At 45.0% G+C, this 18,815-nt stretch overlaps 1 protein-coding gene across 5 annotated transcripts in view; it reads right to left on the bottom strand.

Moving 5' to 3' along the window:
* DAAM2 (dishevelled associated activator of morphogenesis 2) overlaps nucleotides 1-17,465 on the bottom strand; it is a 114,267-nt gene extending 96,802 nt beyond the window's left edge. Inside the window, exon 1 of one of the 5 annotated variants that reach the window (XM_016955401.4) lies at nucleotides 17,338-17,465. Coding sequence is in view for 2 of the 5 variants with exons in the window: in XM_016955400.3 (XP_016810889.2) it covers nucleotides 15,047-15,059 (13 nt within the window). In the remaining 3 variants the exon portion in view is untranslated. Of the gene's footprint in view, nucleotides 1-15,046; nucleotides 16,363-16,656; nucleotides 17,167-17,337 lie in introns of those variants that run through there. The other 4 variants (XM_054685763.2, XM_016955402.4, XM_016955400.3 and 1 more) reach the window with 4 other exon arrangements.
* Nucleotides 17,466-18,815: the final 1,350 nt, after the last annotated feature.

Raw genomic sequence — 18,815 nt, 5'->3', positions numbered from 1 at the left:
GAATATAAATTCTGATACAAACCTCAAAACACTCGTTCTGTGGGATATACCATGGAAAAAGTCCCTTTAGATAAATTGAGAAGCGCTAGTTTAGACATCGTAAAACTAGGGTGCTTTTTGTTTTTGTTTTTTTACTGCAGTGCTTCTCTGAGCATTGTGGCTCTCTAGGGGGAAAAGTAGGGGAGATGGAAAAGGGCTACTTAAATTTCTTTAACCACAGAACTTTCTTTTTCCCTAGGACAACCATTCTGAGAACTTAGTGTTCTATCAAAGGCAGTTTGGGAAATGCTACAGTAGATGACCTCTTCATATTTCTTTCCTCCTGAACATTTCACCATTCCCCAGCTAGAAGAAACCGAGCAGATAGCCAGGTCTATAAGCAGCCCTGGTACGTGACTTTAATGAGACATGAATGAGAGCCAAAGAACTGAGGCCTGTGAGGTTGGTCACGGAAGAGCAATGAACTAGGTAAATTAAGAAACTCAGGGAGGTGCCAAGTCCCTGAAATATCAGAGTGCCCACTCCCCCATTACCTTTCTGCTAAGCCGTGAGTCTGGCAGAGGCTGTGTGCCTCTGGGTCCACAGCTCCTGCCAAGTGGTCCCTCCTGCACAGCTCCAGCAGGCAGAGCTCTGACGACACCACTCCTTGCTCTCACATCTTCAGGTGGAGGAGCACTAACGGCTTCCTGGTGCTGCTCCTTCCTGAGTGCGTCACCATCTCTCTACTCCCTCCTCTGTAAATAGCCTTCTCATTAAACTCTTATCCATCAAACCCTTGTGGGAGTGCCAACTGCTTCCTGCCTGGAGCCTGACTGACAGAGACAACAATACACATTCTTAGGGCAACCACGCTCCCACGATTTGCTCAAACAAGTCCCAATTTCATGATTTTTGTCTTTTAATTAAGGTGAATTACACGATGTATAAATAAGCAGGATGCAGAGAGGAAAGCCACCCCCAACTTTCGTCCCCAGTGCAAGCACCACGCCAACCCGATAAGGGGTTCACTGCTGCTGAACTGAGAGTTAAGGTTCACGGACTGGGTCAAGGACAAAGGCCATATAACAAGGACAAGGGCCCTCAGGGCCAACACAGTGTATGTCACTTGGATTGGGCTCAGACCAGATTTCAAGGGAAGGAAGCTATCATAAAAAGTAAGGGACATGAAAGAGCTGAATCGACTGCATTTCAATAAGACACCAGAGAAGAAGTCAGCATGGCTTCATTGTCAAGTAAAAGAAAGTGAAGCAATTCCCAGTGGTGGGTACTTTCCCACCTCAGGCTGGGGTGTTCGCAAAAGGAACAGAGCAATGGCTGTATATGAATGAAAATCAGAAGGGAAGGAGGACTTCATGGAGACAAGGCAGTGATGGTGGAGAGAGGAAAATTCTTTCACCCTGTAGCAATGAGAAGCACTTGACATTATCTGGTCCCATGTCCTTATCAAAAGGACAGCCTGTGGTCACTTTCTAGCACTTGCAAGAAATCCCAGTAGCTCTCAAGGAAGGGATGGGAGAAAGAAGGCTCCAGAATTTGCTGTGTGGGAATGAGCCAGAGAGTTGCTGTTTGGTTTCTATTAGGTTGGTGCAAAAGTAATCATGGTTTTTGCCATAATTTTTGGACCAACCTATACTACTACGACCCTATTTGGCATCTCCACCAGTATATCAAAATATGATCCCAACAAATCCGCAAATTAGGAAAAAAAAAAAAAAGGTCAAAAACAGTGATTAGCATGTGCACATGAGATATAGATGTTTGGAGAAGAGCCTATTTGGAGATGTCACATCTACCTGAAATTTTCCAGATGGACCTACAGCCAATAGGAGACAGCTTCCTGTTCACTCTTCAGCATAACTACTCACCAATGGTCAAGGGAGATGAACTAGGAGTCTGTGCCTAGTTTTTAAAATTAGTTTTGCTTAAACCAAAAAATATTTTATATATCTAAAAAATATAAATAATAATAAACTAGGCCTGGTGCAGTGGCTCAAGCCTATAATCCCAGCACTTTGGGAGGCCGAGGTGGGCAGGTCACTTGAGGTCAGAAGTTCGAGACCAGCCTGGCCAACATGGCAAAACCCCATCTCTAGCAGAAATACAAAAATCACCCAAGCATAGTTGTGCTCGCCTGTAATCCCAGCTACTCAGGAGGCTGAGGTGGGAGAATCACTTGAACCCAGGAGGCGGAGGTTGCAGTGAAAAGAGGTCACGCCATTGCACTCCTGTCTGGGTGACAGAGTGAGACTCTGTCTCAAAAATAAAATAAACATTTGTATACCCACCATTCAGTCTAAGAAATAAAATATTACAGATATAAATGAAGCCCCTACGTGCTTCTCCCCTGGTCTGCCTTACTGCCTTTCCTAGAAGGAGCCGCTTCTCTGAATTTTATGGTTGTTCACAAACATAATTTTATGCTTTAATTATACATATAAATGTTTGTAAATAAAAGACAGTATTGTTTTACATGATTTTAACTTACTAGCAATGGCATCCTTCTGCAACTTGCTTAATATTGTTTCCACTTCATATCGTTTCTGAGATTATATGTCACTAGTAGCTGTCTTTAACAATGTCTAGCACCCTTTTTTTTTTTTTTTTGCTGTGTTCTATAGTATTCCACTGTAAGTATGTATGTATCAAATTATTTAACCAGTCTTCTGGTTGATAATGGATATATGGGTTGCTTTTTAGCTCTATAAAACCATGCTGTAGTGAATATTCCTGAACATATCTTCTTTCCATATGTATTAGACTTTGTCTGGACTTACCTAGGAGTGAAATTGCTGGGTCTTATAGTAAGTGCATCTTCAGTTTTACCAGATAGTGTCAAATTGCCCTTTGAAGTGTTCCTATCAGTTTAATTCCACCCTTAGTGAAGAGGAGTTATTTTTGGCTCCACATCCAGTATGATGAGCATGATTTTTTCTTTTTTCTTTTTTTTTTTGGCCAATCTGATGAGTATAAAACAGAGTCTCCTTGTGATTTTAATTTATGTATTTCCCTGATTCCAAGTAAGGTTAAGCATCTTTTCATATGTTTATGATTCTATGGCATCATTTTAATGTTAGCATTACATTTACATGCTTTAAGACACTAAAGGATTTTTTATTTTAATTCCTCACTGGAAAACTTGCAGAGGAAAGAAGGGTTGAGGATGGAGGCAGAGGGAAGACTTCCTTTTGCATCCTGGCTATGAGACAGGGATTTTTTTTAAAATAAGCCATAATATTAGAGATAAATCACATGAAGCAGAAATTCCAGCCATTCCTGGGCAATGTGGGGAATGCACTTTTTAGACCTTGTTGTCATTGTCTAGGAGCAGCTCTGAATGATTTCATCATACCCTTCACCTGCAAGGCACATAGCTGTAGGGGTATAGCAGATAGGCTGGAGGAATCAAAGGAACCATTTGTCCATCTTCCTACTGCAAGAAGCACCACATATTGACCATATCAACAGATGAAATGGCTCCTCTAATAACATACCTGGAAGGAGACTCCACAATGTCCTTCTACTCCCAAATACTCTTAAATGAGAAAGAGGCATCCTAAGGTATTTTTCAAATATCTTTTACATCCTGAGCAAGACAGACTTGTTTAATTTCCATCCACTTTGAGCATCTCCCTCTTATAGCAATAATGTTCACTTCTAGATCCTTCCCCCATGACATTGCTGAGTACCTTGAGGACTCATCTATATGTCCCCTATCTCTGGCTCAAGGATGGTGGCAAAATAGATCAACTAGTTTGGAAATGCTTGAGAGTAAGGACCACATGTTATTCAACTTCAAAATTTCAGGAGGTATTTGATTTATGTTTCTTAAGGGAAGGAAATTCTTCCACACTGAATTTTCTCTGAGCTTTAAGAACAGCGTAATGGTAGAAATAAACAAGCCAGTCTTGTTCGGGTTATAAAAGATACCTTAAAAATACCTCAGGGGCCGGGCGCGGTGGCTCACTCCTGTAATCCCAGCACTTTGGGAGGCCGAGGCGGGTGGATCATGAGGTCAGAAGAGGGAGACCATCCTGCCAACATGGTGAAACCCCGTCTCTACTAAAATACAAAAAATTATTCGAGTGTGGTGGTGGGTGCCTGTAGTCCCAGCTACTCCAGAGGCTGAGGCAGGGAAATCACTTGAACCCAGGAGGCGGAGGTTGCAGTGACCCGAGATCGTGCCACTGCACTCCAGCCTGGGCAACAGAGCGAGACCCTGTCTCAAAAAAAAAAAAAAAAAGTACCTTAGGATACTTCTTTCCCATGAAACCTTCCCTGACTTCCCCCAACTCAGAATGATATTTCCTCATCCATGTGTTGCAGTAACACCATATAGTATAATACCTAGCATTCCAGTGGAAAGAAAACTATGTGGCAAATAATAATAAATACTTACGGAGTACATACTATGTTCCAGGCACTGTTCTAAGTATTTTACATATATTAATTTTATCCTCATTTGGGAGTAGGTATCATTATCATCACCATTTTACAGATGAGGAAACTGAGGCTCAGTTTCCAAGACTACACTCCTAGCAAGTGGTGAAATTTGAATTTAGGTCCCACTAGTTTGACTCCCGGAATCTGCACTAGAAATCACTGTGCTATACCAAAACTTCTCCTGGAAGCACACAAGCCCTTAGATGCTTCTTGCTGTTGTTCTGGTGAAAATGCAGCTGTGGGCTTAATAAGAAATTAATTATCCTTTGCATCCTTATCTTGGAAACCCACATCAAATCCTTAAGGCCTTGGAGGAATTTGCTGATTCCTTTCTTATTAATAAAAATTCCCAGTCACAGGAGTTTGGCTCATATGCAGTCAACCTCACTTTAATAGACTGGAGCTCTGGAGGTGGGCAGGAATTTTGCTCACCAGAATTCACTCCACAACACCTGACTCAGCACACAGTGTCTCATACCAGGCAGCTTCCCAGATGTTTGTTGAATGACCACAAGCATTAACAAATAAGACTTACACAGCACTTTGCAGTGTGCCAAGCACTTTTCATATACTTTATACCATTCCGGCTCACTTCAGTCTGGTACCACCAGTATTACTGTCATTTCCATTTCACACATGACTAAAACTGAGGCTCAGAAGCTCATCTACAGCGGTGCAGCTAATTAGTGGAAGGCTGGAATTCAAACCTAAGTCCTGACACCAAGTCCCATGATACCACATCTTTTGTTACTAATTAAGTTGATCCCTTTTATTCTTTGTCCTTTGTATGTGTATGTGCGCATGCATGCATACACACACACACACACACACAGAGAGAGAGAGAACTGATCTCTCTTTCTGGACCAGTGCAATAGGCGTCAGCTCAGAAAAAAAGGAAAGAATGTAAACCAAGTTCTTGTTTATGGACTATGAATGAATGAGTGAGCTAGTGACTGAGTAAATGAATACACACAGGGATAATTGATACATACAGTCAACAAGTATCCCCTGAGCGCTAACTCTGTGTCTGCCACCAGACACTGTAAACACTGCAGTGACTTAGGCACAGTCCTAACCTTCTAGGAGTATCAAATCTGTTGACAGAAGAGTCTCAACAGCAACTGAATCTGAGAAAAGAAGCTCACCTTGTCAGAGCGCCATTTGAACAGGAAATGGTGTGGAAAGGGGAAGAAAAAAGCCAGGCTTTGCCAGACTCTTCCCATAAACAGAGGAGGCTGGGGAGGATGCCACATCAGGCCAAACTCCAGACAGACAGTGCTCTGAAAGAGTTAAAAATAACCCACACAGCCCCACTGACCAGGACAGCAATGCCCACACAGACTTCCAGAGGGTGAGCATTGTCCCAGGCTGCCCAGGACAGTCTCAGTCTGTGACTATTCCCTCCAGTGTCCCATCCAGTTAATGCCCCTTTCACTCTTGAGAGTCCTGGTTTAGAAAGTAAATTATATGGTCGCCTTTGCCTTCCAGGAAATTCATGACTCTCCAGCAGCCCCTGGGCAGGAAAACAATTTGGCTTCCCAAGGTCACTGAGTTGCTTATGTCTGTTCCTCTTTACAGGACTTCTCCTCACAGCCCCCACCCCACAGCCTGCACAGGTTCTAAGGGGACAGCACCCAAGTCTGTGTCTGTGTTTCCTTCCAGTGTTAGCACTGAGGCAAAAGTGAGTCACCATGGGATCCAATATGCATGAGCTTCAGATTCAGGCATCCCTGTTTTATATCCTGACCCTGACAGTTTCTGCTTCTAACATCTTAGGCAAGTCTCTCAAGTTTCCTCATCTGAGCCTCAGTCTCCTCATCTGTGAAAAGGGAGTGATACTCCCACTCCCCATCTCATGGGATTGCTGTGAGGATTTGGTGAAACAGTGTAAGCGAAAATGCCTGGCACACTGCCTGCTTCTTAGAGGACTACCTACCCCAGCAGACTTTCTAGAACATGTGAACTCTCAGCTAGAAAGAGCCTGGGAGCTGTGAACGTCTCAGGAATCCCTGTATATCACTGTCAAGCCTCTGCACTATTGAGTTGGAACAGCTTCTTCATCTGTCAAGAATATGCAAAATATGGCACAACTCCTTTATAAAACTTTGGCCATACCTCCTAAAGCTGGACATATGCATGCTGAAGGCTCTAGCAATTCTACTCCCAGGAATATACCAAGAAAAATGCATTCATGTGTTCACCTAAAAGTGCACAAATGTTCACAGCAAGGCTACTCACAACAGCCCCAGACTTGACACCACTCAAATGCCCATCAACAGAAAAATGGAAAAAGTAAAATATGTTATATTCACATAATGGACTACTACGCAACAATGAGAATGAATGATCTACACCATGACAAAATGCTGAGCAAATGAAGCCAGACACAAATAAGCACCCACTGTATGATTCCATTTATATGAAGAGCAGGAAAAGGCAAAACTAATCTATGGTGCTAGAAGTCAGGATCATGGAAGGGTAGTAACCAGAGAGGGGCACGAGGGGGCTTCTTGGGCAGGGCTGGGGTGGTGGATGTTCAGTTTATGGAAATATATTGAGCTACATCCTCAAAAATTGTGTATTTTTTCTGATTTATCTTGGGCTTCAATAAAAAGTTAAGACAAAATAAAAATTTTTAATGGAAAGTATATTTCTTTCTTTGGTAGAGAGTTGAGTGGACTAGGTAGGCAGTAGACAGCAAAAGGCACTGGGATGTATTATTTAATAAATGTTTCTTGAGACCTAACTCTGTGCCAGACACTATGCAGGATGCTGGGGAAACAGCTAATGAGATGCAGTCTCCGTTCTCTACTATCTTCACCACCACGACCACCATCAACATCTTCATCCTCACTAACATTTCTTAGTGCTTAGTATGTGCCAGACATGATTTCAAGGACTTTCTTTTTTCTTTCTTTTTAACCAAGTAATGTATTAACTTTACCTCCAAAACAATCTGCTTTGCAGATGAGGAAACTAAGGCACAGAGAGATAAAGTAACTTGTGCAAGGTCACACAGCTAGCAAGAAGTGGAGCCAGAATCAGAATCCAGGCCATCTGAATCCAGGGCCTGTGCTCTGAAAAACAGCTTTATGCTGCCTCTAACAGTTGAGAAACCTGGTCTGTTTATCAGCTGTCAGCCTCAACTTCCATTGAGGCAGCCACAGACATCAATAACATTACCTCTGTTCAGGGCAGCGAGGATGGTAACTTATTGACTTTGTGTCTTGGAAGGGCCGAGCAGTTCCTAACTATCTCTGGGCAGCTGCTAGTGCAATGCTTCCTGGTGGGGAACAGTCTGATTAATACACTGACAGAGATTACAAAAGAAATAGAGAGTTATAATAGCTTGATCCTTCTGCAGCCCAAAGTCCACAGAAACTCTGAATTTGTTTCAAAATAACTTCAGAGCTGCCTCTGGCACTGTGAAAATATTGACGTATCTTCCCACTGACCTGGAATCACTTTCTCCCCTCCCTGCCCTGGTCAAGGGAACTTGGAGGCAGGGGGCTTTGGTGTCTGGGAGGAAACAAGGAAGGGAGTGTTGACACTGACCCCCCGGGAATGTGGTCAGACATGAGCTGTGAGTCTGGATCCCGGAGTCTGGCGGATCAAGCATTCATCACACAGGCAAGCTTTGCTTTGGCATTCTGGATGGACAATGGGTGTACATAACCTGAAAGGCGGAATGTTCAAAGCACAGCACCAAAGACCGCCTGTGCTTGGGACAAAGGAGCAAGCAACAAACACCCATTGGGAGGAATCAGATTTGGCAGACAGCCATGCAGTCATGACATGAATAAGCACGCAGGCAGGATGGCGGCTCCCAGTGGGCCGGCAGGGTCCCTTGGGACCACCCCCTTCATACTGCAGAAGCACAGGTGAGGTAGAGAGGAATTCCTAGAAGTCAACTTGTCCAGCCCCTTGTCTCCAGGCAGGTCGGCAACAAGGCCATCTCATTATGCTTCCACCCAGATACATCCACACCCCTCAGATTAGCATGGGGTTGGGGAACAAAAGCAAATTTGCCAATAAAAGTCAAGACATTCACTCAGTCTGCCCAGTTTTGCCACAACTCTATTTGTAGAGAAATCAGTTGAGGGTTGCCTAAAAACCACACAAAGCACAGGGGGAAAAATGTACTTTTTCATATCCTGACATAGCTACCAACAATTACCTAGAAAATAATGGACTCCTCTAAAACGATTTCATATAAAATTGCTAAAACTTGTAGCATTTTTCCAGGTACTGTGCCAGGGACTTAACATGCATCTTCCCATTTAATTGTCTCAACAACCCCATGAGGAAGGAAATGTTATTATCTCCATTTGACAGATAAGAAAACTGAAGCCCAGACAAGGTTCATAACTTGTTGGGCAAGTTATTAAATGGCAAAGTAGGTAGGGTTTCTTCTTGGGAGGCAGACTCTGGGATGGAGTACAGTGGGCAGCAGGCTTGTTAGGAAGTGTTCCTCGAGTCAAGTCCTCCAGGCAGGAGGGCAGGTTGGAGGCAGCACTGGGCAGAGGGAGAAATGAAGCTGTGATGTAGCCTCAGCTAAGGCCTCCGCCAAACCCACAGGGAGCCCTGAAGCTGGCACGCCCGTTAGAATTGTCCCACATTGTGGCAGAGGGGCCAGGTAGTCACAGCTCCCCACCATCATTGGTTTCAGGGTGACCCAGGAGAGGAGCATGGACAGGAGTGCCTGACACAGCAAGTCTCTTTAGCCGGGGCTGTTCCAAAAAGGCTAACCATGTGCAGCACTCCCTGCAGCTGGGGACTCAGTCCTCAAAGGGGTCAGAGAGCACAGCCCAGTGTCCACTACACAGGGATGTGGACCCAGCCAGGCAAGTTGAGTGCAGGGCCCACATGCTTGGCCATTATACTATGCTGCCCGATTTGCTCCATCGAAACTGTTCTCCAATCTCATTGATCATCCTGCTATGTTTCCCGCATATTCAGTAATTAAGGAGCTCCAAGGAGGTAAGCCTAGCTCTGATGAGCAGGAAGGGCAGTCATAGGGGCCTGATGCCTGATAGCTACCCCAGGCCCAGGAGACACAAGGAGGCCACACACACCAGGTAGTCACACCCCAGGGTGGTCAGCAGGCTGTGTACATCCATCACGCAGCCTGAGAGCCAAAGCAAAGCTTGCCTGGGTGATGGATGATGCTTGATCTGGCAGCTCAGAGACCCAAACTAGTGATCATCCAGAAAGAAACCACACTTAATAGCTGACTGATGACAAAATGACCACCTCACCAGGAACAATGTGATCCCAAATATGTAAAGCTGTGTAAGTCTAGGCATAAAGACGTCAGAAAAAATAAAAATGAGTTACATCCAGTGTAAGGATGACCTTGACATATGGTCAAGGGAAAGAAAAGTATGCTACAGAGTAACATGTACTATAAGATTCCCTTTCAGTGAAAAATACTCAGGCAAAATACCTCCATCCTGTATACACCAGTAGGTATTTGTATGGACAAATGAAGTTACAGCAGGATATATTACTAGGCTATTAACATTAATTACCAGGGTGTAGAAGGGGGTGAATACATTTCTATTTGTCTTTATATATCTTTGCATGATATTAATTCACTTGCTTAAGCAAGAAAGAATTACCTTCATAATATGGAAAAATCAAATGAAGAATATATTTTTTAAAACGACCTGCCTAGTGTCATGTATAGTGGAGCATATAGATAAATAGTATTTCATTTCCTCTCCTCCTGCCCCTCTTAGGAGGCAGCTCCCAATCGTTCATTTGGGGAGGATCAAAAGAAATATTTAACTCAAGGTGAAGAGTTTTCTGTGCCCTCCCCTTCACCATCAGAATAGAACTTCATTTTTACATTATTCCACACACAATATATTTCTGCCACTAAAATAAGTCTGCCACTAAAGTCTATAAAAATTATGCAACACATTCTGTAGTCAAACAGCAAAACTGTGCATTATTTGTTTGCTATTATTTGTGGCCATATTTCTATTACGGTGCTAACGAAAGAGCCAAATCCCAATTCTCTTGGCACATACCAAACCAATTCTCACTTATCTTGGCACATATCCATGAAAAGCCTAAAGAAGACAAAACCCAACTTTTCACCACATCTGCTGACAAGAAATCAAAGAGTTGGTTTTAAGTTTCTTCCATCTTTCCCTGTCTCTGGCTACCCCCTAGAAGTGTTGTGGAGGGCAGGAGCCACCAAAGAGTGAGGAGATGAGGACACAAAGTATCCACATAGTCGATAAACTGGGTAGCTCCTGCCCCTCTGGTTATGGAGACTAGCTCTTGCAAGCCCATCACACCTGGGCAAGTCCTACTCATTCCTCAAACTCAGACATGATTGCCTTGGATTAAGGGCCTAATTGACATGGTTTGGCTTCCAGGCGTCGATTCTACAATGCAATTTGACTTTTATGAGCTGTAAACATGTAGAAAGCATGAAGGAGACTTGGTCCTTCCTCGACGGTAATGCAATGTGTTCAATGTGATGATAGAGTTGTGTGCCAGGTTCAAGGGAATAAGGAGGAAAAGGGGGTTGGAATGAGCCTTGTAGAGGGAATTTGAGGAAAAAAGGGACACCTGAGCAGGCCTTGGAGGATGAGTAGATCAGGAAGACCAGGAATGAGGCAAGGACTTTCAGGTAGAAAGAACTATGTATACAGGTGCACTGTTCTTGAGACTAGATTTGGTGCAATAAAACTTAAGTTAACCCTTGAGGACTGATGGGGATTGCTGGCCGACACAGCAATTGGTCATACAAAAGCACCTCACTCACACCTCCTGGGGCCTGATCTGTGTTGTCTTAAAAGGACACCATTTATCTCAGAAACCTCACATTAGTCTTTCTTCACACAAGCTTACTGACTGCCTATTTTTTCCTACTTCATCCCTTGATCTACCTTGTGATACTGGATTTAGATTTTGACTTTTGTCTAGTTAGTTCTCTATGTGGCTGATTGCTAGTAACTACAGCAACTACCATAGCTATAGCTAATGTTACTCTCCGCCAGGGGCTGACAACCCTCACAGTCATCCTATGAGGGAGGTATTTTATCATCTTCCCCACTTTTCAGATGCGAAAACTGAGAATCAGAAAGGTGAAATAATTTGCAAGCTCTTTTAATAGGTAAGTGTTCCAGGAATCATACATAGGTTTATCTGATTCTAGAACCCATATTCTTAACAACCATGCAGTAATGACCTTCCCTAAGCTACTATACTTGCTCTGTTCATGTCTGGGATCCAGAGCAGGAGCCAGCAAACCTTTTCTGTGAAATGCTAGATGGTAAATGTTTTCAGCTCTGTAGGCCATGCAGTCTCTGTCACATCTACTCAACTCTGCCATTGCAGCACGAAAGCAGCCATAGGCAAAGCACAAATGAACAGACATGGCTGTGTTCCAATAAAACTTTATCTATAAAACAAGATGACAAGCTGGGTTTCACTGTTGAAATTGACAACTTCTAATCTATGGTATCTTGTTCATCTACCCAATGTTTATTGAGCACTTACCTTGTAGCTGGCACTCTCCTAGGCTCCAGGGATACAGGGAGAACTATACGAAGTCTGCACCCTCATAGGGCTTAAATCCTAGCAAAGTCTTGGCTGTTTCTTTTTCCCATGCCTGGTATCCTGGGTCCTAACTTTGGTGCTTTTCACTCCTCTTAGACCAGTGATTCTCAGCTTAGACTTCAGATCACCTGGGAAGCTTACAGAACTGTGGACGCCTAGGTTCCATTCCCAAGGAGTCTAATTAAATTGATCTGGGGTGGGCCCAAGCATTGATACTTTTACAAGCTCCCCCAAGTGGTTCTAATGTGCAGCCAGGGTTGAGACCCACTGCTTGGGGAACAGTTTGTTTTCTGTTTATTCCACTTACTTAAGGTGTGAAATATGGTAAGTTTTTTAAGTCCTCAGAATTTGGGCTGTGAAATGTGGTTAATATCAATCTTATATGATTGTCAACGATGTTTAAATGAGACAATGTACCTTTCAAATGATACAATGTTATATAAATTTAAAATACTGCTGTCATTGCGACATCATTATTAGATTTTAATGTTAGGTACTGCCTCAATGATTTCTGTCCTCAGTTTGACCTTGATTCTCAGGACAGTGTTTGAGCTTTTTAAACAAGCTCTATGGAGAGCTCACTAAATAGCCCAAATTCATGGGTGAGTGAGCTAGTGGCCTTTCCTTTATTCCAATAGAGGGTCACATGGGGCTGCCATTTGCTTGGCATGGGGAGCACTGTTCTGTGCCCCACTTTTGTATAAAGAGTCTCCATCTCCAGGCTGAGATATCTGACCTCCAAGCACAGTTGTTAATCCTTGAATAAGTGGCTTATTTACTTTGACCTGTGGACAAATGTCTAAACCCATGTACTTTCACGGACTTAGAACTGGAGAGGGGAATGGCATTAACATTTTACTGAAGAGTTTGCTAGCTTCTTCCCATATATCATTCCATTTCATTTTCAGAACAACCCTGGGGAATGAGAATAGTTATTGTTCTCATTTAACAGATAAAGAAGACTCAGAGAGGTTAGCAAGCTTGTGACCTGGTGGTGCCAGAACTCAAATCTCTGTCTGCTTGATTCTAAAGCTCTTCCTTGGAACCATAGGATGTACCACAAATAATTCAGCTCCTCTTTGGCCAGGATTGAAAGAGACATCAAACTGCCTAAAGTTCATTTTTTTACAGGTTCTTTTTTTTTTTTTTTTTTTTTTTTTGGAGGGGGAACCCAGAAAGAAACCCATAACACCTATTAATAACCATAGTCTGATAAGTCTTGGCCAGTGCTAGCATAACGCTGCACAGGTTCCAAGAACAGGCACTTACTTCCTCCCCCCACAGCATCTTGACTGTGCAGTTTTAGAACCTCATAATGAAACAAAAAACAAACCAAAAAATGTGGAGAGAGTTGGAGAAATAGATGCTGCCAAGAGTGAGGAATTCACTGACCCCCGCTCTGGGCCATCTCAAGAGAAGTTGGCCACTGGTTGAGCCTCTTAAAAGCTTAAAAGTCATCCCAGGCCATGGTTAAAGAGAGAGCTTGAACAAAACAAAAACAAATGTGATCTTCAAAATCTTAAATGTCAACTTGAAGGATAACTTACAAGCTTTGAGATGGGCCAAGAGGACCTGCAGCTGCTCTCTAACATCAGATGTTCCTTTGTTCCTTTGGAGTAGTCACTCCCTTGGATAATGTATCAATCAGGGTTCAGGGGGCAGCCTCCCACCCCATACCCACTGGAGATGTTTGCAATGACTAAAGCTTTCATTCTTTACAACCCATCAGATTCCCCCATTACTCTGACCTGAGCACCCTTGACAAGGAGTGGCTGCCTACCCGCTCTCTGACTCAGGCTTGTCCTTCAAGATCCAATTGGTCCTTGACCCTCCTGCCCTACCCCTACCTCCCTACCTTTCCCCTCCCCACCATACTTATACAACCTGCTCTTCTGTCCTTCTCCCTCCCTAAAGAGCACAAACACAAGAGTGATTTCTAGGCCAGACATCCAGGATCCCTGGTTTCTTCTCCCACACCTCAGGATAATGGACCAGGGATGCTCATGGAAAATCTTCACTGGTCACCTTTTCTAGAGGAAGGAAGTAAGGGTGATCAGAGCCCTAGAAACTCCACCCACTGGCCTTCAATCATGGAAAATATGTAGCTAGATTTGGGGAGAGGTTCTGTCCAAGCAATACTGGCTCGTGATGGCTGAAAAACTGAAAAATAAAAATACAGCACTCCCTTTATGAAGGGTCTTATAACATTCTGAGCTCTGTTCTTAGTTCTTGTGCATAAATGTTTTCATAATGACCTGGGGAGGGAAATACTATCCTTATTTTACAGATGAGGAAGCTGAAGCTCAGAAGGAATAAGTCATGTAGCCCAGGTTACTAATTCGTATTTAGGTCACAGTTCTCTCTCTCCAGGCAGCTGATCAGAAATCTGCACTCTTTCCATTGTTGTCGGGCTGCCTCTGAAGTCCAGGGCTGAATGACACAGGATCCTTGACAGAGTCTCTGGCTGTTGAGATCTAGAGGGTCATCCGCTATCAAAGCCAAGGATATCCTTCAACTTGTTCTTTCTGCCAGCTGGGTTTGCCCTCTGGACCTTCAAGGATGTCTTGGAATGCATCCCATCTACTTAATCTAATCTCAAAGATGACCAAAGAGCTGGCCAGAAGATTGAACTGATAGAATGAGCCATGAGAAGGCTTCAATGTCAGCCTAGGCATCCATGGCCTGGGAATTCATCCCGGCCATAGTGAAATGTCTCCTAGTACAAGCCCAGAAGCATCAGGACTCCACTGATCCCACATGCAGCACTCCCAGAAACCCCACATGTAGAAAGAGTTGAAAGCCCAGTTCTTGCCCCTCACCTGTCCCTGAGGAGTTGTATGTTGGGATAAGAGTATTTCTGGGAATCCTGCTCCGAGGGGTCCCTTCTGTCCCTGGGTAGTCTTCTATGTTTAAATAATGGAAATGAATGAGAACATTTAAACTTGTTACTTCCATTGGCTCTACTAAAATCAAATAAGAAACCCTCATCTTTCATTATCTCTATGCCTTCTCTACTGCCTGTACTTACCCTTTATCTTCATTCTTTACACCTGGATCCAAGGCTTTTTAGTAATGGGGAGTTTAATCTGTTTTGCATCAAAAACTTTGGAGACAGTCGGGAAAGAAGACTGGGGAGAGAACATGTTCTCACAGCAAGCAGTAGTATTTCAACTTCCTCCACGCTCACCAAAAACAAAATCATTTACAGGCCTTCTTATTGGTCCTGCCTGCACAGCCTCCGCCTTCTTGAGCCCCTGACTCTCTGAGTTCTAATGCCCAGGAGAATGTTCTCTCCTCTTTTTGTCCTGATGGGGGCACGAGTATTCCCTCAGCATCTGAGGCGCTGGAGGAAAAGCTCTGAAAACTCAGCTGGGAGTTAGGAGCCAGAGTTTGCAACTACCAGGGAGCAAGACAATAATAGCACAGTTGTTTGCATAAAGGAAGAAATGGGGGTTAGATGGAGTTCCCAGCACAGATGAAGAAATAGACCATTTATCCTCCCATGCCTAAGGCCATGGCCATCACCACACAGTCATGTATGTGTAAATACACATAGGCATGTGCATCTCATGGGGACCAGTCACTCCTGTTTACATGCACCCTTGTTTACATTGCCTATGGGATGATTTCCTCCTCCTTCATTACACTTGTTGACAACGTACTCCTGAAGTTAAATGAGTCTGTTTCTGACATTGCTGCCTGCTCCATCTTTTATGGAGCTTCCCTGGGGTTCAATTTATATAATTTCTAAAATCCTTCCTGAATCTTAACTTCCTGTGGGTCTGTTTTTACATCCAGATTTCCTCCCTGTCCCTTCATTTTCTCATTTTTCTAGGACAGAGGGAGAGTCCAGTAATCTTCCTCCCACCCAGACATTGTAGGTTGGCTCTATTGCAAAATACAAAACCAGAGACCTGGCTAGCTCAAAGCTGAAAATTCAGTCTGTCTGTGGTCACTCGTTTGTGGAACCCAGCTATTGACAGGCAGTGCCTGGCACTGTGCTACTCAGGGATGATGGATCGATACAGCCTCACTGCTGCTTTTTTCCCCTACTCTCCGTGGAGCACGCTTTCCGCCCTAGGCCCTAGGGAAAATCCATCCCCCGCTTCAGCTGGCTTTGCAAAGAAACTCAGGAAACTAACACCAAACTCAGAAGGGGGAAAACACAAGACTTTGAACTTTTTAAAGATGGGAAGCTGCTTTCATTCCCACGTGGGCATCAAGGAAAACCTATGGGGACTCTTTTCCGGAGAGGTGTGATTTTTCCTCTAACCCTCCGAGAAACGTTCCAAATCCACTCCAAAACTGTGGAGAAGTGGCCGAGGCAGAGAGAGAAGAGTTAAATCAAGCCCAGACCTCAGCAATCTGTGTTCAATTTTGATAAAAATCTCTCTCCCTCTCCCCCACCGCCCCCCTTCCTCCACCCCACAGCTCAGACACGTCTCTTTATGTTAGGAGCTTGCATCTTGTTTGGGGCACCACACGCGGCACTCCCGGAGAACCTGGCACGTACCTCACCGTGGCCATGTGGCAGAACCATCCATCCCACTCCCAAGCTACGGCTGGACACAGGGCCACAGCGTCCTGGCCATCACCACCACCTCCCCCTCTTCCTTCTCATCCTCTTCACAAAATTACCTGCCGCCAGACCAAGTCCCTCATTCCCCGGTTAAGTCAGAGTCTCGACGCCTGGTAAAGTCAGGGCATGAGGTTGGTTTGCGACCGCAGGTGCTGAGAGCCCCAGAGTCCGGGGACCCCTTTCCTGAGATGCTCCTTCCCCCGCCCAGGGTCCCACTGCCACTGAGAACAAGAACCTCACGGCTGCCCTGCCCACTGGCCAGAGGCCAGGCCTGCAAGTGGGAGCTGGGGGCTTGTGAAGACTTCAGCCCAGCCAAGTGAAGGTTCAAGCCGAACCCGGAAAAGCCACCACCAAAAAGTTGTCAGTTTTGCGGGGGTATCTTCTGTGTTTGTCCACTTGTGACAACCAGGAGTCAGGTTTCAAAGCCGCAAAAAAACATTTTTAAAAAGTTTTCCAAAGACATTTCCTATGTCCAGATGTGCCAGTACAGACACACGCAATCACACTCATACACACACACAACTCACACACACAGAGGCCCTGGGAGCCCACTCCGGGGTCGGCGGCTCCTGCAAACACTTTGGAGAAACAAAACCGCCAGCCTGCGGAGCCGCTGCCTCCCCAAGCCCCGCGGGGCATGCTAAAGAAAGCAGAGGGGAGAGAAGTGTGGGAGCCCAGCGGAGAGGGCTCCCCGCGGCCCCGGCCCCAAGACGGGGAGCGCCAGGGCCGGCCGCACTTACTCCGAGGACCCCAGGGCGCCCGCGCTCCCGCAGCCCGAGGTCCGGCGCCGCCGCCCGCGCTCCGCTCGCTGCTGCGTGCTCCGCGCTATCCCCGGGAAGCCGCGGCTGCCGCCCCTCCAGGCCCGGCCTCGCGCCCGTCCGCCCGCCCCGCTCTGACGTCAGGCGTCTTGGAGCGGGATATTTATGGCAAGGTTACTCTGAATTTTCCCTAGGTAGAGTTCTGATTGCAGTTTCTTGGGATTTGTAATTTTCACACTTTCAGACCGAACGGAGGCGGGGGGAGAGCGCCGCCGGCAGGGCGAGGCGTACAGTGAGGGTAGCTGTTCCCCACTTTGGCAGGGAGCGTTCTCAGGGCCCCTTCTGTTTTGGAAACATGGAAGGGTCAAGGAGGCAAAAGTGGCCACCTGGGCAGCGGGTTTCTCCCCGGCTCCTCCTCTGGGCTACGGGCAAATGGCCTGGTCTGAGGCCGGCTCGGAGGTGGAGGTCCCGGTGCCAAGGAATCCCCTGTCCCTCCCCAAAGTGTCCCTGCACTGGACAGTGTGTCCCAAGGGGTGCTGGGCAAGACAGGAGCGAAATCAGGCACAACAGAACAGCTAATTAGGAGTCCTGGTCCACGCCGTAACAACTTTTCCATTTCTTTTTTGGGAGTGTATATATATTTTTTTAAGTTTATTTTTATTAAATTATGTTCCACACTCCCTGCCTCTGTATAGCTTTTCCAATTCAGTGCCAGTCAATTCATCTTACTTCATTGCTTAGATGCATAGTTTGAGCAGTTTACAATAGCTCTTATTCATACTTTTAAAATTTCCTTTTAGTTTTTTTTTTTCTTTTTTCTTTTTTTTTAATGTGATTGTGGTCTGTCTCCTTGACTGAACTAGAGATTGCTTTGGTCAAGAGCAATTGTCCTCTCTGGGATTGGCAACACCCTCACGGGGAGTATCTGATCTTCTCTGTTTCCTATTTTCCCCAGCTCCCTCTGCAAGCAAATGGTGCCCCCACTGGGTGATGACCTGTATACAGTTTTCTGGGTGTTCAGTGGTTGTTCTGTGTTAGTGGTTGTCTGTTTCTCCACCTAGCCAAAGGGGCTTAGGGAAATGGCTTGGTTTAAGGGCCACCCTTCCAGAGAAAAAAAGAGAATGTAATGCATGATCTTCCAGAGGAAAAAAAAAAAAAAAGAGAGAGAATGTAATGTGTTATCCTTCATGGTTCCCAAGGATTGGAGAATGAAATGAACTTAAAATGATACACGTGAGATGCAAAATACTTATATGGTTAGACAACATAAGTGTTTGGGTATTCATCTCACCATGAATGGGAGGGGGCACGGATAACTGCAAATCATCATTAAAACACAACTATAGTGAACTTTCCATTAGCCCAAACTGGTAGAGGCGGGGTTGTGTTTTAACCACAGTTACAGTGCAGCAGGGACTCAAGGACTTGGAATGTGTTTACCTCTTTGGCAGCAGCTGGTT

The sequence above is a fragment of the Pan troglodytes genome, chromosome 5 (assembly GCF_028858775.2).
Source record: "Pan troglodytes isolate AG18354 chromosome 5, NHGRI_mPanTro3-v2.0_pri, whole genome shotgun sequence".
Lineage (NCBI taxonomy): Eukaryota > Metazoa > Chordata > Mammalia > Primates > Hominidae > Pan > Pan troglodytes.
This window is presented reverse-complemented; position numbering and strand designations above follow the sequence as displayed.